This window comes from Nanorana parkeri, unplaced genomic scaffold (assembly GCF_000935625.1).
Source record: "Nanorana parkeri isolate BGI_ZX_2015 unplaced genomic scaffold, ASM93562v1 scaffold807, whole genome shotgun sequence".
In the NCBI taxonomy this organism is placed as follows: domain Eukaryota; kingdom Metazoa; phylum Chordata; class Amphibia; order Anura; family Dicroglossidae; genus Nanorana; species Nanorana parkeri.
This window is the reverse complement of record NW_017307075.1, coordinates 256,814-279,718: the sequence shown is the minus strand read 5'-3', so window position 1 is coordinate 279,718 and position 22,905 is coordinate 256,814. Positions and strand designations below refer to the sequence as shown.

At 38.8% G+C, this 22,905-nt stretch overlaps 1 protein-coding gene across 1 annotated transcript in view; it reads left to right on the top strand.

Moving 5' to 3' along the window:
* Positions 1 to 22,905, top strand: part of FBXW4 (F-box and WD repeat domain containing 4) — a 153,463-nt gene that overhangs the window by 95,768 nt on the left and 34,790 nt on the right. The window contains exon 6 of the mRNA XM_018565029.1: positions 957 to 1,022. Within this exon, the coding sequence (XP_018420531.1) occupies positions 957 to 1,022 (66 nt within the window). The remainder of the gene's footprint in view (positions 1 to 956; positions 1,023 to 22,905) is intronic.

Here is a 22,905-nt window from a genome sequence, read left to right as displayed (position 1 = left end):
CAGCTTTAAATTATCATATACAGTAAGCAGTGCAGTTCTTCACTCAAGAATTAAAAAAAAAAAAAAGTTCTATATCAGTAGTGCAACCCCTGTAGCAAAGTGGGGTGATCCCTTCCCACCTTAATGGATTAGAATTATAACAGCAACACTACAGGTGAGATCTGGAACAGCAAGCAGCCTGTTCATGCTGCCCAAGGCAATGAGTCTGATGCATACCCCAATATTGCCTAGAGAGCAGGGCCTGGATTTGCCATTCAGCCTAATGGCAAGTGGATGCTTTTTCCATCTATGAATTTGTTTTCCGCATTGTTAGAAGAAATACTGTATCTCATACCAATTTATTAACGCATTGTCACAATAGTCTAAGCTAACTTATGACCAGTAAATGAAGAAAGTAGAAGCTGATGGTAGCAGAGAGATGTTAGTTTAGTAGTCAAAGTTTGTGTACCTTCCAGTGGTGGAACTCCAGCCCTGCCTAAGAGACACAACAGCCGCAGCACATCTACTGACTGCTTCTGTATCATTGGAGAACAGAGGAAACATTTGTGTAAATTATTCTAGAGTACCGTATATCTGATTTTGTGTCGCATGAGGTAACAGTATCTCACTATCAAAAGTCAGTTGAATTATTCTTGGTGAATATGCCAGCCAGTCAAATCTTCCCTTTTTTTCTAATATGCTGCATTAAAAACCAAAAGGGGGATTTAATTGGCTGCTCTAGATAGCACAACCAATTCTTCCTTCATACACTTTAATTACCCCCTCTGTGTCTGCGATTACTTAAAGAGTGAGTGATATTTGAGTTTTAACTAGGCAGTGTGTTAGGTGAGCGCAGTAAGGTAATGACTTGATACATTGAATCACCCTATTGTCTGCACTGTCAACAGAACAGATGAACCCCATGATCTCTGCATCGCTGGTTAATCTCCCCTTCCCTCCCGCTTATGTTTTTACAGCTCCTTTGTTACTGGGACAGCTTGCTGCCGCCATACATCACCACTCAGGATTTGGGACCTTCAGAGGTAATGTCTATCTGTCATATCAAACATCTGTTTTCTGCCAGAACATAAATGATCTGGCTGGTCATAGTCTGTTTTGTACCTTCTTTTTAAGATCACAGGAAACATTTGTTCTCATGTATCCAGCAAATTTTTCAGTAGACATCTAGTGACCTAACTCAACACAATGGAGTCTTGCAGGTCATTAAACTGAAATGATGTCATTGTGGAATATGAGAAAATGAGCCTCTTATTTACTTCTGGCATCTGATCATCACATTTTAAAGTAACTTAGTGTACAACACTCAAGTTGTCATTTTTTTATTCTATGGGGAAAAAGGCCTGGTACAACCAAGATAATTTTGGGGCTGGTGTGAATATCTGTAGGCCGCTCATAATTTAGGCACACCTGTTTTAATTAAATAGCACATTTTTCTGCAGTCAGTGCAGAGTTCTTAAGCATTTTTATTAACTGGACTTTGAAATGTATGAACAAAAAAGGATCTTGTATTTGTGGCCAGAGCTGAATTTTAGGCCAAAACTTTGACATGCGCAGAGGGTATTTGCGCACAAACATCTTCTCTTTATCAATATTCCATAGGCATACTATGGCGAATACACTCACCTGTGTGTGCAGGTATTTATTACTGAATTATGGGGGAGACCTGGGGGGTTACTTATTATGCCATAAAAATCATAAAAACAAACACTGTGAATCATGTATTTTCCGATGCAGATGTTTCTGCAATCTTACCACTGATGCATTGAGCTATAATCATGTCTTTTAGGCAAGACATTTACTTTTAAACGTTTAAAACTTGTGTTATTCGCCTGCCTCTTCCTCCTCTCTCTTACTCACATAGCGACATGTGATTGGAAGGCGGGCGAAGGCTTCTAGGCACTGCAGGGAGTGAGGGATGCGACTTGGGCAGTGAAGTGGTCCGGTCTTATAACTTGCCTATTCACAAAATACCTTTTTTCAAAGAATACAAGGCATTATGTGATTGGAAGAGGAGAGATGATGTCACAATACCACCCCCTCCTCTCTTGCACCCATATCAGTATGACTTGTATTCTTTGAAAAAAATACAAGGCATTTTATGAATGTGCAAGTAGTGAGGAAGGGCAGGTGATGCGACCAGAATCTCAGCGTTATGTGCAGAAGACTGCATGCTGCAAGGTAAAATTTCCATACTGTGCATCATAATTTACATACCCAACATGGTGTGTCAATTATCATTTTTTCCTGGAGTTTGGCTTTCAGAAGAGGTCACAAGGCCAGTTTAATTGCTAGGCTCTTTTAAATTGCAACATATCAGCACATGTAGTTAGACTGCAATTTCATGGAATATGTCTAAATATAATTGTATATTACTGTTGACTAAGTATGTAATGTCAGATGTGCACAAGTGCAAAAAAAGAAATCGAACCATGGGTGGGAATACCTCCATGTGGGTCTCCAGGTGCCCAGTACCATGAAAATAGCACCACATAGGTCTCTATGTCCAATCTGCTTAATATAGATCAAAAGAAGAAAGTAAAAACCCACAACAAAGACTATTTCTAGAGCTAGAGTTGCAGTATGAAGTTTAGAGGTAGGCAGTAAAATCCAAAAAGGCCCTTTTGGGCCTGTATCTACTTAACCGAAAGACGTGCAAAGAAAGTATGCAGCATAGTGTGTGGGCAGCTGTTTCTTCAAGTTAAGATGAATTCTACTTAAAGTATGTAATAAACTGACATTTTAAGAAGATGAATCTGGAGTCACTTCTGACAGTCCAGAGCAGGTGGGTTATGGGTACAGTGACCTAACAGATCAATTCAGTTTTAGATCCTTAAAGGGTATATGGTTTCTGTATGCAGTGAGTGAAAATCCCAGACATAATGTCTTATAGGTATTTTGCTTTCAGTCAGAATCATTTAGACGTTTGAACTTTTAAATGTTTCTCTGGCAGATATTGGGAAAGCAAGCATAAAACATTAACCGTGATGTTCTGTAAGCTTGGAGTTTAGGGGAAAAAAATGTTTAACCCACTGCAACTAGTGAGAATTTATCTTTTCCTTTTAAAGCCGCACTACAGAAATTAGTACTGGAATATGATTGGTTGCTATAGGCAACATATATACGTTTTTTAATCAAAATTGTTCTTAGCACGGGGCATTAGGCAATGTAAAGCGGAAATAAAGTCCCAAAATAACAAACTGATAGGAGCTATTTTTTGACACAAGAAAAAGGCAAAGTCTCTTCTACCAAAAACTATGTGTCCTGGCTCCTAGCAGCACATTATTATTTTCTATTAACACTCCATGGCACATGCGCTGTATTGTACAGTCCAGGCTTATTCTTGTCATCTGTAAGATACCGAGAATGGAGTCGGGTGCTGGGAACAATGTACAGTACCTCTTGTGTGTAGTCGCAGGAGTTACTTCCTCAGTGGCCGTCCAGTGGCAACAGCATTGTGCAACCTGAAAGCGGTGACTAGAGCTTGGACTGATCATTGGTGGAGGAGGGCACTGTGTAAGGTAAGTGTGCAATAATGTGCAAGGATGCTCTGCATCCTTGCACATTATGACAAGAGCCCACCTCCCACCCAACAGACTTGGTTCCACTTTAAATATATCACTGCTTACACCTCCTTAGCCCTAAACGTAACCCATAACCTATTCACTGACAATAAGGTAACTCCTGAAGACCTTTTATATTTTGGGGTGCAGTACATCATCACGTTGAGGCCACATGTTGATCTGCTTTAGTAACTCAGAGGATCCCAGGGAGCGGCACATAAAGAATACTCGTATTTGTCTTAATGAATAACTATGGTCAAACTTTAAATTCACATATGTGATGTAGGCTGCCCATACAAGCAAAACTGGACCCTCTGTTTATCTAAGTACTCCCTGGAACATTTTGTAAATACTTTTTCTGCCAGTAGAAACAATAGACATACACTTCCTTTAATAGAGTGACAACACTCTTTCTTCTGCAGCAAAATCACTTATGTGTTTTCAACCATGCTGCTGCTCTAGTTGCTTATACTGTATGTTGGCAAAGTTGATAGCCCTATCAGTAAATAGCAACCTCTAGCTCTGCCCACAGCCCTTTAGATTGATGGCACATTGCTGTTTCTGCCAGAACTGGGGAAAGTGATGTAAACGTTCTTTTCTTGATCATACAATACAGAACACAGGCAGATTCAAAGATGACTGGGTAATATGCAGGTACCATCAGATCATGATTGGACACTGGCAAGAGCTGTGAGGACCCTCATATAACCTCTCCCACTCCCAAGAATCCTCAATTTGCTGCTAGTGTCCCTAGGTGATGGATGTCTCCTCTCTACTGAGAGACATGTATGTACTGTAGTTTACTTATCTTGTTACTGTGATTCTTCAATCAAATGTTCTCTCTGGCTGCATCAGTCCTGGGTGACAAACCCACAGCCTCTTTATCAGTGGCCCACGGCAACATCTTTGCTAACCATACCATAGTTTGTAGTCCTTTTGACCTGGGTGTACATGTGTAGAGACTAACCCATATTAGAGATTATTTTAGTGTCCCCATATATGGGGCACTTGAAAAGCATGTGATCTTGTAGATAACTCAGCATTGCACTGTCTATGGAACATGACAAAGAGATTGCTGCACATTCACTGCTTAATAGAAGGGGATTTCTGTAGAATACGGGAAGTATATGTTCATGTCCCACACATATGGCCAGGTTCAGCTTGTGGTTAAGTTCATCTTATTTTAGAAAATACCAAACACTTTTACTTTTCTGATTAGTTCTACAATTTGGTTCTTTTTAATCAGCCCTTGGCTTTATCTGGGTTTACTTTTTTAGTGATATAGTGAAATTAAAGAGTTATTGCTGTATTTTTCCCTGACACACCATATGGTAATGCTATTCAGTGCAATATAATCTACAACGTATGCCAGTAGTTGCTTCCCTAGGTAATCCTAGCCCCTGACCTATGACTAACTGCATTTCAATGTACCATAATGTGCATGTGAATGTACAGTTTGCTTGTAGGTGAGTGGGAGTTTTGTCAAGTTACCGGGAAGTATACTCTACGAAGTGCTTGTACTGCTATGTCAAAGCTGCAATAAATAAATAACAAACAGCAAAAAAACAACACAGAAAAAAATGGCTTAATCACATAACCATATGTAATGTTCCCTTAAAGGAACAAGATTATTTTAGACATAAGGTCCAATAGTTTGTTGCTCTTGATGTAGTATTGGCTCATTATTATTAAGTATTTATAACGCCAACAGGAAGACATTACAGATGCAATACAATTCAAGACAAGATGTTTAGGAGGTCCCTGTCCGTGAGAGCTTGCAATCTAAAAGATAGGAAGTTTTCCAACTAAAATTCATGTTTTAAGAAGACGTCCCTTTTCTTTCAATACACAAGTGTCTGGTTTTGTAAACATTACCACTTCATCCTTTCTAGGCCATTGACTGGTGGACTGCAACACTTAAATGGTACCACCACATAGGCCAGAAAGTATGGCCCTTAAAGTGTTTCTGAACCACGAAAAAGTAATACAATGCAGATTACCAGTCCTTAGATGTGATGGCTGCCTTTAGTTGTTTGTTTGTTTTTTTCTCCTTTTTCACATGTTTATCATGCTATTACCGTGTTTCTCTGAAAATAAGACACTGTCTTATTTATTTTGTGGCTCAAAAAAAACACTAGGTCTTATTTTTGGGGTAGGTCTTATTTATTTATTTATTTTTAATGTACAACAATCCTTATTCATGTAGAAAAATATATGGTGATCAGAGCAATCGGGTGCCGTACCTTTTCAAGAGGAATATGGTAATTGCTGGCCAGAATGAGCGAAGCGCACTTTCACTATCATTCCTCACAGGCGGAGTGCATTTGGTATCACTCTGCCTGTGACAGGAGGCGGCGCTATAGAGAAGGCATTGGCTTATGCGGCTCTGCTCCCTCCGCTGCCGCCTCGCTTCCTCTAGCCCTGGCTTCGTTGACACCGCTGATTCTCTCCCGTGGCTCTTCAAGTTCCCCCTTATGCCACCATGGCCCTAGTAATGGTCACAACTAGGTCTTATTTTCGGGGTAGGTCTTATATTTGAGCAATTCCCATAAATAGTACTAGGTCTTATTTTCGGGGTAGGTCTTATTTTCAGGGAAACGGTAAATTTATCATGCCACACTTTGTGCGCCAGGATGATCACTTACTTTTGTGCATCTATATGTGAGCAGACTGGCTCCTGCTTCATAATCCTGAACCGATTAGTCTCCCTGCAGGTTCTTTTGTTCACCTTGCCTGGCAGTACCCTCCGTGCTTCCTTCTCAGTGGCTTGTCCTTACAGATCCATAACAAAGAAAAAGGACAACACAGGCATCCTGGGTGCTGTGGGCCAAGATGGCAGTGGTGACACCGCTGCTAACCTTAAAATATGCTAGACACACTGCTGCTGATCTATCTCATCTTGTGGGAGCTTGTGCCTTTGACTCAGATCATGATTTGGACCCACCACCGCCTACCTTCATGTCCGCATCTGAGGAAGACACTGAAAGCTATGATGAGGATCTTGCCTCTGTGATTAGTCTATATTTACCTTCCAAGACACTTAGAAATGAAGCTAAAATGCCCACCGTTGGGGATTCTTATGCTGTCGTGCAAAAATGCTCCATTTCCCTTGGGGGTCCCTCTAATAAAGTCCAGGGCATGAGGGAGGACACCTCACTTATTCGTCATGACCTTGACAAGATCAGAGACCACACCTCAGCACTAGAAGAGCATTTCAGTGAACTGGGAGATGCTACTGGTCCTTTAAAATCTGATGTTAAAGTGGCATTGTAGAGAGCAGTTGCTAACTCCCTCAAAGCGAAGGATTTAAAAAAATTTGGCACAACAATACTAAAACAGTGGGGTTCCTGGAGCATGCGGAAGGCACTATTCCTACAGAATTTATACAACAGTGGCTGCTCACTAACATGGGTAAGGACAACATCTCATTGGGTTCCTACTCATTCACTCCCTCCAGGTAATCTGCCAAGACTACTGTTGATACACTAGCTTAATTATTAGGTAAAAGGAACTTCTCCTTTGGAAAATCCATAACCTAGGTGAGATATTGTTTACCAGATCAAACGGCATTCTATTTCCTGACTTTTGTCCAGAAGTCCAAAAGAGAAGAACTAGGATTCAAGATATCAAAAAATGCTTGTGGCAGTATAAATTCTAGTACTCCATGCTGTACCCAGCACAGCTCCATGGAATTGCAAATGGCGAAACACACTTCTTTAAAACTCATATGGCTGCCTCGGACAAGTTGGGTCGACACAGAAGACAACATCAAGACTCTCACAGACAAGTGTTTTGCTCTTTCTGTTGCCTACACAGGCTTACCCATTGACTTTTTTCGCTTGTATAATTGTTTGAAGATTTTTGAGGGACTTGCCTTGGTTTCAGAAGCCTTCATTCAATCTGGGCACCTCTTGTTCCTTTATATTTGCTGGTTAAAGTGCCTAAAGGCGTTGTGCTGTTTTGGTTAATGAATGCTTCGGCAGGAGGTGTTCATTCATAGTTTAGTTTGCTCCTGGGGTGAAGAGTTGTGGCACCCTTCTAGCCTTGAAAGGGGTTCGGCTGGAGGACCCACCAGCCACAATCCACATATTTTTTGTGTACTCACCTATTCTCTCAGCACAGCTTGCCGGAACTGTTAAGAATAGGAGCCCTCTTTTTCTTTCCTTCATTGAGCATAATATAATTGAGCATAATATATATTATGCCTGATAAAGGCACCTTGTGCGGTCCTGAAATGTTGCCGTTTGTTTGACCATCAATAAAGGTGTTTTGCACGAAGACCCTTGGTGTCCTAGTGACATACTCTATAACTTTAATTTCAGCAGCACCATCCACAGCCACTTTAGCACCCATTCTCCCAAGGGCCTTACCATAGGATTTGATGTTTTTTATGTCAGCCTCAGCTAACGCTGAGGATGCCTATGTCACAGCCCTCTCTCTTATAACACAATCAGAATGGTTACTTGCATGACGTGCCCTAGAATATACTCTTCTTCAAATGGCATAAAATAATTCTTGCAGAAGTGGGAGTTCTGGGCTGAAAGGGAGTAGGCTGGCAAACTGCTGGCGCATATTTCCCATTAACAACAAGCGAAAGCTTATGTTGGTGCCATTGATGAATTGTGATGTATCCAAACTAAGGCAGACATGATTCTGACTGAATTTTCCCATTTTCTTTTAATTCTTATACAAGTTCAAAGCTTGCTATCCTACCCCAAAACTATATGAATTTCTTGGTAAAGTCCAGCTTCCCGCACTTCTTGATTCTCCTATCATATTATAGGAATTAGATTGTGCCATTATGAGCTTTCCTAACTGTAAGTCCCCTTGTGCTGATGGTATCGCTATTGAAGCCTATAAACAGTATCGTTTCTCTCTGCTCCTGGGGCTCCTAATAACATTTATTGTCGGTTTAGGCTTTGATTACTTACTGGAGCCATTATTGTGGTGTTCCAGAAGAAAGGAAACGACACACACAGAAACCTGTGTCTATGGGCTGTTGTATGCACAAGCTGATTATCCTTGGGGCAGAAAAAAGCTATTTACATTGTATGCCCCTATATGTATCTGAGTGCATGTGCCTTAGAGATCCTACAATACCCAAAAGATTTGGGTGGTTTATATGCTCCAAATTCCTGGTTATATTTTTTGGATTCACAGATGCAACACCTCAGTAGGTGGGAGTCGGTGCAGTTTACTCCTCTCCCTACAAAATTTCCATGTACTCGTTTAAAGGGCAGAATTCCTTATACATTCCTGAATGCAAAACCTATGTTACATGTATTAATGGAGGAGCAGAGTTGTCTCCCTAGCACAGGAAGTGTGCTAGGATTGCAGAAAACCTTTCCTACTCCTCTGTAACATGGGGGGGGGGGGCCCTGCCCCCTCCCCCATCCGTTCCTCCAGTCAGCGATTTCTTTAGCTTTGTGGACGTAGTGAAAATTCACTTTGCAAATAATACTCAATAAAGTGCAATGAAAATTAAAAAAAAAAAACAGTAAGCTGAAGGAAAATTCAGTCACAATATTGGGGTAAGAGAAGACCTGTAAGTGTTACTTCACTGCAGCAGAGAAAAAGCAGGTCCTTCCCTGCTAGAGTGGGCTGTACTGTGTGGCAGAGATGTGTAAACCTCAGGACTGGATAGACAGAAACACAATTTCTTTGGCAGGTAAACTGTCTTATATTTATAACATTTGTGCATTCAGCTGTTTGCCTTGAGTTCGACTTTAACTTCCATTAAAGAAAACATAAAGAGTAGCAATTTGTTTTCTTCATTGGGGAGACATCGTAAATAAATGACTGTCCAATGTGCTGCTTTTATTTTTTGACTTCAGTTTGTTTCTAATTATTCTTATACTCTGTGGCCTTACATTCTTGGCTTGTAAAAGCACTGTTCCTAGCAGACCTACAATCCAAGAAGTTTTCTTTATCTACAGCAATGATTAGGAAACGTCTGTAGACTTACAGGGTGAATTATATCAGACAGTCCACAAAGTAAGGATAGACTCAATGTTTCCACTTCGCATTTGTCAGTAAATACAAAAAAGGTGTTTATTGAGCTTTAAACCAAATGGAAGCCACAAATATTTTTTGGCACGTTTGTTAAATGTTTCTTTGGTTATGAATGAATGCTCCTTACCTGAAAAAAAGAAAGAAAATGTGCCATCCCTAACTACTTTTCTGGGAGAACCTGAAGCAGATAATAAAGCTGTAGAAAATAGGATTAAGGTATTGAACAGGCAGGATTTAGTCTGATCTTTCAATAATACCAAAGCCTGACTGAAGAGCGAATCAAGGACCAGAAACCATGCAACCAACCTAAGACTTGACTCTGACAGCTAAACGTGGTTTTCTGTTTTTCTTTTATGTTTTTCTTTCATCATATACCTATATGTGTGAAGTTTATCCCTTTTTTTGCTGTTTTTTTTTTTTTTTTAAAGAAGGAGAGATTAGAGACTTTTCAATTAAACAAATACAAGAGTTCATGTGCTCCCATTAACATGTATGTGTTTATATGTAATTAAAATATATATTGAATAATATATATATTCATATTGATATGATAATATATATATATTCATATATTATTCATCTATGTTTATATGTCATTTATAAGCTTCTTAAATACACGTGTGATGTTGATCTTGTAATAATCCATTTGATTTATCCCAAAAAAATATATAATATGATGAAAAACACATTTTATTTATTTTTGTAAATGTATGGAATACTACAATCTTTTGCAGTGATTAGATTTTTGTGAAAGACCAAAAGAAATGTGTGGCTTGCTTATTATTCTAATTAAGTATGGCTTATGTAATATTACACTGCCTGTCCAAAAAAATAATAAGTCACCGCCTGGATTTAGCAAAGCGAATAGGTAAGAGCCTTTGATTGGATAGCAGATCTAGGTTCAGCAATGTTATGTGTCCAAAAAATGAGGCCAGAATGACCAAGTTTTTTCATCAATGGATTTTTTTCATCCCTGGTTCTCTATTCCAAGATGACAATGCCAGGATTCATCAGGCTTAAATTATGAAAGAGAGGTTCAGGGAACACGAGACATAATTTTTACACATGGATTGGCCACCACAGAGTCCAGACCTTAACCCCATTATGAATCTTTGGGATGTGCTGGAGAGGACTTTAGGCAGTGGTCTGATTCTCCCATCATCACTGCAAGTTTTTGGTGAAAACTTAATGCATGCTGGATGGAAATAAAATGTTTTTAACATTGCATAAGCTTATAAAATGTGAATGCGTGCCATGATCAAAGCTAAAGGCCGCTCAACTAAATATGAAAGTGTGTGACTTTTTTTGGATAGGCAGTGTATAAGTAGATTAGAAAGTTTACCCCATGCAAATAGTTTGCTTTTTTCAACAATAACATATAATGCATATATTATATATATATACACAATAAAATCTTATTAGGCTGAATAAGTAAGACTTTGCATTTGTTTAAGAGTGTGCACACTCAACAAGTAGTCCATTGCAGTTGTTACTTGACCTTTTATTTCATTCAGAACATTCTCTAGCACTTTTCTTACTGCAAAAATCTGAGAATTATTTTTGCATTATGATGCCTGTAACTTAAACGGGGAGCATGTTAAAATAAAATGTCAACTGTAAATGCAAAAATTAATCGATTAATGCTGCATCATACTTATTCTGTCACACATTTCCACACTGCTATTTTTACAAAGTTTACAATGCAAAGCCCTCAGAAAAATGTACCCTAATTTAAAGTAGTTAGAAAGAAGTCACACTTCTAGCAGGTCTTCTTTTCTTTTTTTTTTTACCGTGGAAACAACTTTATTGTACATAGGAGCATGAACTCTCACTGCCAGACTTTGCCTTTCCTCCTCTGACATGTTTCACCCCTCCAAGGGCTTATAGAAGTGAAATGCATCACTTCTGAAGAGCAGCCGAGTCTTGTGATGAGGTGTCGTACTCCTATGGTCAGAGAGACCTGCTTGAAGAGCAGCTTTCTCTTTCTAATTAATGTGGATATTCGAGCGCCAAGCTGAGCCTTTTGCACCCATGGTCCCATGTTGAATCACTACAAATCTTATCGTCTTTACTGCTGTAATATTTTTGAAATAAGCCCCTTCCAAATAAATGACACCACCAATCTACTAATTCACTCCCTTGTTATCTTTCCCCTCAACTATTGCAACTCCCTTCTTATTTTTGCCTACCTTTGCAAAGACTGTTCCCCCTTCATTGTATTGCCAGTCATGCTGTCAGACTCACCTAGTTTACCTATTTTACCTATCAATCCCACCACTGGCTTCCATTTCCCAACAAATAAAAGTTGAAATACTAACAATAACAAAGTAATCCACAACGCTGACCTGAGTTACTACACCAACGTCTCAAAGTATCACCCGAAATACCTCCAGCTTCCTTGTCACCTCCTCTCATGCTCACCTCCAGGACTCCGATCCCTGAAAATGAATTTCTTCAGGGAAGTCCATCCCACCTTTACCTAAAACTGAACTTTTACTTTTTACATTTCATCTGCTGTTTTTGTTTTACCTTTTTGTTCCTCCCTTTTAGATTGTAAACTCTCAGAAGCAGGGTCCTCCTGACCCTGTTGTTTTGAATTGCATTGCAAATTAAAGCTGTCCCTGTATTTTGTAAAGCTCTACTCCAACTGTTGGTGATCTATAAATCCTGTATAATAATAATTCTAATATTGGCTCTGTTGGAAAACTCTTATGTGTTGAATAAACAAATGCTTGGGTAGCAGAGAGCTTTCAATGTACACAGCTCTACTTCTCATATTTAATTCTTTAAGATTACAATCTGTATGTTATAGTTTAGTGTCGGTAGCTGTTCTTCCTGTTCGCTGTATAGAACAACCTTTACTCAGCTGAATCCTCACACAGCTCACAGAGTGTCCTATTATTTGATCACATGACATTTTGTTATGACTAGAACTTGTAATGTTTGTGGATACATTACACTCAGGAAATGTCATATTTTGTTCTTCTGAGTTTTTAAGATGGAGCATTGTGACATGATGTGTTTGGATTCCAACCCTTTGTTTGCCCTAACCTAATCTATTACATTGTATAGGTGTAGATCCAGACATTCTGTAGACCGGAGGTGCCCAACATTTTGTGACTGCACACTAAGTATCAACATGCCATTTTTTTTACGGAACAGCAGCTGCTTCTTTGATATTATTTTTGCTTCCGTCAAAGGAAGGTTTTCCAGTAGGGCCCAGTGTCTTAAGTAATACAATGAGACCTCCAAAAATTAACAGCAAATCCCCACATACTATGTTTTATACATGATAAATACACACACAACCAACATGAAAAATGTGGAATCTTTTTAGAAGATAAACCAGGAACTTGACTGTTCATTAGCTGCAGTTGTTAATTCTACAGCTTGTACACAGTATGGGGAAGGTAATCAGGAGATGTGGTGTTCCACATGGATAGTGGCTTGGCGGGATTAATAGGTTTAGAAAGAGTAGCTTAATGTGTATCTAAGTCCTTTTGTATAAAACAAAAGGAAAAATTAAAACTAACTCAGCCACCATATCACAAGGACTGGTAAGCTACAATATATTACGTTTTTGTTCTTGGTACCAGTCCTTTAGATATGGTGGCTGAGTTAGTTTTAATTTTTCCTTTTGTTTTAAACCTGTGATTGTGCCAGTAACACTTCCTCTCGTAGGATGACAACACTCACTCACCATTCTCTATACTTGGAAGAGCAGTGTTTTCATCCTAGACAGAACTACGGAAACGCCCCCCTCTTTTGATCTCCATAGCATAGATGGAGAAATGTTCTGTATTCCACAGACAGAACTGGGAACAATAAAACTGATAACAGTACAGTAATGGCACAGGATATTTTTAGCTCACTAGATTTATGTCAGGATCAACAAGTATTCTTTGCTACTATTGAACATATTTAGCAAAACACTTTGAACAGTATGTTTAGCAGGGAACAAAAAAAGAGAAGTTCATTGTTATGGCTGACATACGCATTAACTTGTAAGCCACACGGTATTACTCCAGTCTTACTCAAAGTTCTGAATTTGGGAAAACATTTTATGATTGTACTAATTTCCCTTTTAATGCAGAAAATCAAAGTAATCCATATCAACCAGCAATTACTTTTATTGTTCTGACATATCTAAATTATTGAAAGGAGGGCTCTAAATGGGTTACTGCAGATTATTAGTCTTTGGTTTCGTTAAAGGTTACAGCCACCTAAAAATTGTATTTTGGGTATAGTCATTGGAGAGCTTCTTTGCAGATACACTGGTGGCAAGATCTTAGCAGCTAAGTTTCAAGCTCTGCCCACCTGATGCCATTAATAGAAGGTCTTTATCTCATTGTAGGGCTTTATGTTGGGGAAGAAAATGCATCAAGAACATTGAGAATAGTGGCTACACTCTTAGGAGTAAAACTCTTTGGAGCACAGTCAGGAACTCCACCAGACAGTTTGTACTCTTGGAATCTCATAGGCATAAAAGACCAAATTGATGAAGCCCATAACTCAAATGGTCATTTCAGGTGGACTGACACTTTACCCAAATACAGATATGGAAACTAGGAATACTGCATTAAACAATTTGATTTATTTTATCCTCGAATACTATTTAGTACAAATGCCTCACACTTGCTTTCCCTCTCTTTAATATGCCGTAAAAGATTACTTAACTTCTCCCTGGCAATGTCAGCCATCTGTTTACATAAGGAATAAAGCAAACATCCAGCTTGCCCTGTGTTAGCTCAACAAACAATGCATACATCCCTCTCTTCTCTTCGCAAGCACCACGCTAGCCTGTGCTTGGCTCTGTGTAGGAAACAAGCACAAGTGCTAAAGTGCCTCTTCACCAGATCGGAGGATCATGACAGATTTTCTCCCTTCACCCCCCTCATATTTACTGAGGGATTTACCCGTTTAAGTGGAGTGTTCCTAAGGAGACTTCTCTTTAAAGTTATGCATGGCGGTGTAATACAATACTTAAAATATTACCATTGTGCAGATCAGAGAAGTTGTCTCAGAAAGGAGAACTTTGCCTGGCAGGGGTCAACGGCAAACTCTTGTACACACCATTACGAGACAATTCTGTGATATCTGTTGCACTTCTGTTCATCTGCAAAGAAAATACAGACAATAAAGGAATCCTTCTCCTTAAGAGGCTTGTCTGAAATATTGGCCATTTCTGTATGCTTTGACAGGTTTTTAAGCTAGCCCTGAGCTACATTGGGAGCTTATTTAACAAAAAAAAAGGATATCCAAGCCTTAACTGTAAATGTACAAACATTTTTTTCTTATTATGAGCCAAGTTTGTGCTATTTCCAGTTATAAAACCCAATGCACATCATGCCAAATATTCATAAGATATAGTGGATTGTAAAACTACAAACGTGTTCACTTAAACAACAGTTCTTTTATTAGCTATGATTATATTTTTAGTACTAATTTCAGTAACATTTGAAACTTTGTAGGTTTCAATTACAGTTTGCTTGTTTAAAAAATGGTACATAAACTGTTCAACATACATCAGCTCTAATACATTTTTAAAAAGAGCAGTATTTTAGCTTACTGCAGCACATATGTTAAATCACATATTTTTAAACTGCATGGGTAACACATCTAAAGAATCTAGTAAGATGAATAAAGTTGGACTTTCTTATCAGACACTGGCAAATATTTTTAAAAGAGTTACTTTACATCAATTAAAAGGGTTTTGTGTTTGCCACATACTTTCAGAATTCTGACTTTGGGTCACCAGTTCTTCATCAACAAGTGATTGAGAACCTCTGTCCTTATTTATTTATGTATTTTAGGATATCTGTCATATGTATTCACTACAGCATTCACAATATTTTCAGTTAAATCAGTTATATTTTCAGTTACCACAATACTATAGATCCCTACAGTCTGAGTATTTGGTTTAGGCATAAATGCGATAGCTGAAATACTTACTCGAAACCCTGCATGCTACGGACACTCTTGTCTGGTTTTCTGAAAGCAGCAAGAAGAAAAGGGCTCTTTTGAGAATAGATTCTGGGGTAAATGATTTGTCTTTTTATTTAGTTAAATGAATCACCACTTTGTGTTTATTTGCCCACTGAGCAGACCCCACAGATGCCTTTTCTCCCTTTTGTAACTCCATTCCCACACAAGAGGGGCAAACTCTGGGTTCTGTACACAGTGCTACCTTTACCAATTTACCCTGAATGCCACCGTTTGAGAAAATTGCCACACTACAAAGACAAGGGAATTCTTAACATTCTTTGTGCATAAAGGGGGTTAAATGTCTGAATTTGGGGGTCAACGTGTTATACAAACTGCAATCTAATCGTTTTTACAAGAACACACGTGTGATAAGAAAAGAAATGAGAGACAAGAAAAGGAGATGGACAACTTGTGTTTTTGTCCTTTCTCCCAAAGGTTTTGGCCAATTGTCATATCCTGCAAGAAAGAGAGAGAACATTGGTTCATCATTAAATTGCTCTATAAGCAAAGGGGCTCAGTGCCATTTCTGTTTGTTTTCCTAAATAAAAGGCCCAGTGGGGTCTCCCTTGTACCATCCTGGCTTTATTTGACGAAGGCGGCTGTTTCCCATAGCCCAGCAGGTCCGTTTATACACTGAACTTAACCTTAAGGGAACCTGGACAACAAAACGTGGCAGGGTCTCTTAGCAGGGATGTTAAAGAAATTGTATCTTTTTTATTGGCCCATTTAAAATGTGTGTGGGCCAATTCAGTCAAAGGAGGTATACCTCTATTATGAGTACAAATATAATACATGTTTTGATTTTGTCAAAATCTGGAAAACGGTGAAATATTTGTAGCCAAATTAGCTTTTTGTAATTTATTTGAACAGAGTACTGGATCTTTTTATCAGTCTGTCTGTCTCTCCTAATATCTGTCCACCTTATGAAAGTATGTTTATTTGAAGTTTATATGCAATTTTAATTAAAAACACAGTTAAAATGATGCTTATTGGTTCATTTACTGCAAAACATTAGGATCTTCCAAATGATCAGAATATGGGTGTATCAAGCATACATTGTAGTACATTTGCAATACAGTAGGTTTCACCTTTTTTTCCGCTGGGGATCATTTGGGTTATATTAAATACGACCTGTACTAGATCTTCTTTAAAATAAAACTATGGTCAAACAATAAAATCCTATGTGTAACGTAGACTGCCGATACCACTAAGACTGGTCTGAACCATTGGATGAGCACTTCCAAATCCAACTTTCTAGCTACAGTTACCATTTAAAAAAGGAAGGGTGTGAAAAAGGAACGGATTTATAGAAATAAGCTAGAACTATAGAAATAAGCAAACTAAAGGAATACTTTTGATGATGTGTTTATTAACAAAACTTACAATTATATCCTATTTTGGTTAGCTTAGAAAGTTAAGATGTTGAAATATATTAATATATATCCGTAGGGGAGGTAGGCATTTGCACACACAATCCGGTTGTTGCCTAGGTGCTTCTGGAGTGAAAAATTGTAAAAGTAGCAAATTTACCAGCCACTCACAGGGCTTCAAAGTAGAGACGAGCTGAAAATTATGTTTAATAATGTTTTTTGGTGCGGCACAGGCCACGTTTCCCAAGTGAGGTGGGCTGAGCCCAACCAAAACCTTTCTACTTTGATGTCCAGTCAGTACCCGATAACCTCACTATTTATTTATAAATATATACAGTATCTTGTTAACTGTTGCTAAGAATGTGCACACAACAGTTCTGGGAGTAATGCATTGTGAAACGTAAAGGATATTTGTTATTGAGCAACATATGTTTAGGGTGCCATTGCTGACCCCTTAACTGAAAATGTGTGATGCCTGGCTGTCAAGGGAACACAATGAACCCACTTGTGCAAAAAAAAAGTAGACAGATCCAAAGTTCTGAATTTACTGACTGCATGATTTTTCTCCTCGTCACCGACTGAGCTCCATTAAAATAAAAATAGGTCAGCAGTGTACAAATGTTTCTCACCACAGGTTTTCTTTACATGGTATGTAAAGCCCTAACATCGAAATTGTCTTATTTATAACATTTTTTTCTGTTAAATATACCATTGAAAATGTTTTCTTATTTTGGTTCAATGCATGGAAAAAATACCTGTCAATCCCGCCAGAAATCTTGTGAGCTGACTGTTATCAGTTTCTTTATTGCCAGCTGCCTCTGAGGACTACAGAATCTCTCTGTGTTATGGAGAAGGGGAGTGTTCTAAAGGTCCTGTCCTAGGGTGACAACACAGCTTCTCTATAGTTTATATAGTGAGTGAGCGCTAGGACTAGGTGAGTGCTAGTTGAGTGTCACTAGTTGAGTGTCACCCTAGGGCGGGAAGTGTGTTTTCAGAGTTACCAGGTGAAAATAAAGAAAACAAAGGGTGAAAAGAGAGGAAAAATGCAGCCCCCACATCTATGGATTGCTAAGCTGCAGTGTATAACACTTTGTTCTTGTGGGTTTATATACACTTTAATATCAGTGCTAAAGATTTCTAATCAGGCACCACAGACTGAGGATAAGGTGAGTAAGAAACAAATAAAAAAGTGAATAATGTCAAAACGTGTTTTCCTTTGCATAGATTTCCATATGATCAGCGATGGTTACTGGAATACAGGCTGCCGTTCTAGCTAATTGTATTTAATTTGTTGCAGTTACAGGTCACTGTGATTTTTATGGAGAAAAATTAAATGTGTTTAAGTTTGCTTTTTGTGTTTTGTTTCCCTCTTCACAATATTTAATTGTTTTGTGTCTATGGAGACTTACAACGATGTTGAAAGAAACATCCAGCTCCACGGAAGGCTCTGCCAGCTTTAGCTGCCTACAATAGGTCCCCTGCTGGCTAATTAAGGAGAGCTGCTGAGACAAGGCTATGTGCTGCTGGACGGCTCTACCGATGTGTTTATCTGACAGGGGGATGGGAGATGCTTTTGACCTACTGTAAAGGATCTCATTTTTAGTTTTAAAATTATGCACAGTATTTGTTTTGTTTATTAGCACAGGCTCTTTAGTTTTTCAGGAAATTCTATATTCTTATTCATGTAGCAGCTGCTGATAGTTGATGGTGCAGAAGCTTGACATGGAATCCTTTGTTCTTCAATTATCCTATGCAGCCTGAGGAGGGCAGTAGTTAATGAAGTTGTAGTATGGTGTCATGATATCAAAATTGTAATAAAACTAGAAATTACTGAATTCCGTTCAGGACCACCTTAGGCCACTTTTGTGGTGCCGACCTCTGGCCACAAATATTTCTTAGGTCACCATAGACGTTACAATGTGACCTTACAATCTTTGTACAATTAGCTTTGGATTTCCCACAACTGATATTAGGCCCCCATAGACCTACCTAATCTATCCAATCAATTTGTGTCCAAATCAAGCAGATATTTGTACAATGAGATTGTAACGTGTGCGGTGAGCATAGCTACACTTTGATAATAAAGTGTATAAGCCCAGCTCCAGCGTGAAATCTTTTATAAGCCCCCTAGCTCCCCCACTAGTGATTGCTCTTTTTTTTAATTTGGGCCTCCTCATACCTGTAATATTCATTTAAAGTTGTGGTCATTTGATTGCATTAGTTCCCTCTTCTTTTCAATTGAGGCCTGGCCAAAGGAGGAGATATTTGGCACACACATTATCGATGTGCACCATCACTCTAGAACTACACGTGCAGGGTGGTTTTCTAACTGTTGGAGGTAGACAGAGATGAACTGTCTGGGGGTCAGTGCTACTTGTGCGACATCTTGAAATTACCCCTAGACCACAGTGGGTGTATTTATGACACCAGTGCCAGGGAGAAAGTGGCAGTAATAAGGAAGGCCCGCTTATATTTTTTATGATGGTCTGAGACTGAAATTTATGCAGCAGACTTTTTAGGAAAGTGAGGGAAATCAAGCCCCACGACAACCGGGGCAATAAAAAAATGTAAGGCTGAAGTTGGACTTTAAAGGCTTAGCTTTCCTTTCTGACCATGTTTCATGTTATTTGTAACATGGACAGATACAAAATCCAATCAAAACCCAATTTTTATCCAAAAGAATATAACTCACAGAAAAGAATTCTGGACAATATAAAACATTGGTGTTAGTTTTTAGTAAAAAAAAAATGGCTGAAGGTTTGTTTGTAAGTTAATTATTTGAACAATTTTACCAATTCGGCCTGTTGTTTGGCCTGTAATGAAAGCCAAGCAAGCCCTTTTTTAAGCAGATTAATTCGTTTATTTCTTAAATGCTGCGTTACAAATCACGATAGATACATAGATTATATATGTGTATGTATTTACACGCACATGAACTTTAATGGCATCCCAATCTTAGTCCGTAGGGTTCAATTTTGAGTTGGTCCACCCTTTGCCGCTATAACAGCTTCAAATCTTCTGGGAAGGCATCCACAAGGTTTAGGAGTGTGTCTATTGGAATGTTTGACCATTCTTCCAAAAGCACATTTGTGAGGTCAGGAACTGATGTTGGACGAGAAGGCCTGGCTCGCAGCCTCCGCTCTAATTCATCCCAAAGGTGTTCTACCGGGTTAAGGTCAGGACTCTGGGCAGGCCAGTCAAGTTCCTCCACCCCAAACTCGCTCATCCATGTCTTTATGGACCTTGCTTTGTGCACTATTGGAACAAAGTGGTCAAGTTGGAACAGGAAGGGGCCATCCCCAAACTGTTCCCACAAAGTTCGAGCATAAAATTGTCCAAAAATGTCTTGGTATGCTGATGCCTTAAGAGTTCCCTTCACTGTAACTAAGGAGCCAAGCCCAACCCCTGAAAAACAACCCCACGCCATAATCCCCCGTCCACCAAACTTTACACTTGGCACAATGCAGTCAGGCAAGTACCGTTCTCCCGGAACCACCAAACCCAGACACGTCCATCGGATTGCCAGACACAGAAGCGTGATTTTGTCACTCCATAGAACACGTCTCCACTTCTCTAGTCCAGTGGCTGTGTGCTTTACACCACTGCATCCGACGCTTTGCATTGCACTTGGTAATGTAAGGCTTGGATGCAGCTGCTCAGCTATTGAAACCCATTCCATGAAGCTCTCTACGCACTGTTGTTGTGCCAATCTGAAGGCCACACGAAGTTTGGAGGTCTGTAGCTATTGACTCTGCAGACAGTTGGTGACTTCTGCGCACTGTGAGATTCAGCATGCGCTGACCCCGCTCTGTCAATTTACGTGGCCTACCACTTTGTGGCTGTGTTGCTGTTGTTCCCAGTTGCTTCCACTTTCTTATATTACCACTAATAGTCGACCGTAGAATATTTAGTAGCAAGACAATTTCACGGAACACCTGAATCTAATGATTTGGAGCGGTGTCCCAATACGCTTGGCAATATAGTGTGTGTGTGTATATATATTGCATTATGCAGAAATAACGTAACACATTACATTATTGTTTGCATTACGCACACATGGTCCGCTGTTATCATTATTATCAGAAAACCTGCCCTGAGAAATGCCAGGCTGCAAATAACCTAAAAGAGATGTGGGATGTAACATAGAATAAAAAAGGAGAAACTTCTTTTATTTAAAATAAAATTAGCAATTGTTTATGATACACAGTGCTTTGCCAAATTAAGGGTTTACATTTACTTTAAATAAGTGTCTCTGACTGTTCATTTTACGTGTTAATATAACGCTGATACCTTCATTACTTTATTTTACAAGATGTCACCTCATTATCTGCCCTCTATGGGGTTTACAGTCTAATGCCCATACCACAGATGCACACAGAAAGAGTTACTGTAGTTTGGGGTAGAAGTTGATTAACTTACAAGTATGCTTAGAGTTTTGGAAGAAAGCTGGAGCACATGCAAACCCAGGCAGAAACTACAACTGCCCACAACATGCTCTCTCCATGCAACTCCAGCCAACTGCCATCTGAATTTATTTAGAGCAGACTACATTGCTAGTAAACCTCACCTCATATGAACCTTATATGAATTGGAATAAAAACATTTTCTGTGATTTGCACCTGTTTGAATAATAATAATGAAATAATAGTTTAATTTTCAATGTGACAGGTCTTGTTGATATATTTAAACTTAACAGAGCCTGAAACATTTTTCAATGGGGGGTTTATCCTAAGACTGGAGTTCTACTTTAATTACTGTTGAGGTTTTCCATGAAAATATGCTGCACTGGGTGATCTAAGCTACACTGAAATAATTGGAAATTGTTGCACTCTTAAGCTGGAGGCATACTGGGCATAGATCCTTTGAAAGAACACATTTAGTTTTTCTATGTTCGGTGGCAGATACTGAAAGAAAACAGGCTTCACTATTCCAGAATAAATTGGTTTATGTTGTATGTCTTTTCTACAGACCTGCCTCTCCCTTTGTCACCTTCAATTCACCCTACACACACAAGACACCCTAAGCCTTCTTTTACTGCAGGTTTCTTCACGCTTGTGTCCCCAAGCTGTGTAAGGTGGGTGGGCAGGCCATAAAAAGCTGGGTTCCCACCCTCTGTAAATGGCAAACTTGCCTTGCTTTGAAGTACACAATGCAGCCGGATAATAACAAATTTATAACTCAGGTGCTCAGTATGAAAGAACAGAATTATATTTTTTCATTCTACTGATAATGAAAAATGATGCTTACTTGTATGCTCTGAAACCGTGCGTCCTTCTTTTTAATATTCTTTGACAATTTGTTTTTAGAATTTTTATTAAATATGCTACAGTTAGTTGAATATTTTATGACAAAAAGGTACACAATTTGATAGTATGGCCATAATAAGATCCTTATGTATTTCTCACTAATATACTCAATTGAAGCATTGCCCGAGGGTTGATTTACTTAAGGAGTAAAGGCTTTTAATTAGGGGAAGCTGTGTTTTTACTTTAAATAACCAATCATGTGCGTGGGAAGTTTCAAAATTGATTTTTGCTAGTACTTGATTGCTTGTTTGAAGCTACACCCATTTACTACACGAACACACAGTGAACATTCCTTTTGCAAAGTAAACAGTCTCTACTCTTACTAAATCAGCCTCCATTTCTTTTTTAGCACACTTCTTTCACAGCATTGGTTGGTGGGTCACATTGTAAAACTGAAGTAATAATACATCACAATGTTAAAGTGTATGTATACCCTATTAATGGCCTTTTTATATTTGTCATTTTTGGTTTGTTAATATCATGAAAACATTTTGTTAAATCTGTTTCATAAGTGCAAAAAATACCTGTTGATCCTGCTAGGATCCTGTTATCTGATAACTTCCGGTTCTCTCTGCCTGTGCTGAATTCTTATGAGTAACATTGTTTTCTGCTATCTCTGTGGAATACATAGCAACTCTCTCCACCCCCACCCACATCTTGCTTCTCTCTATC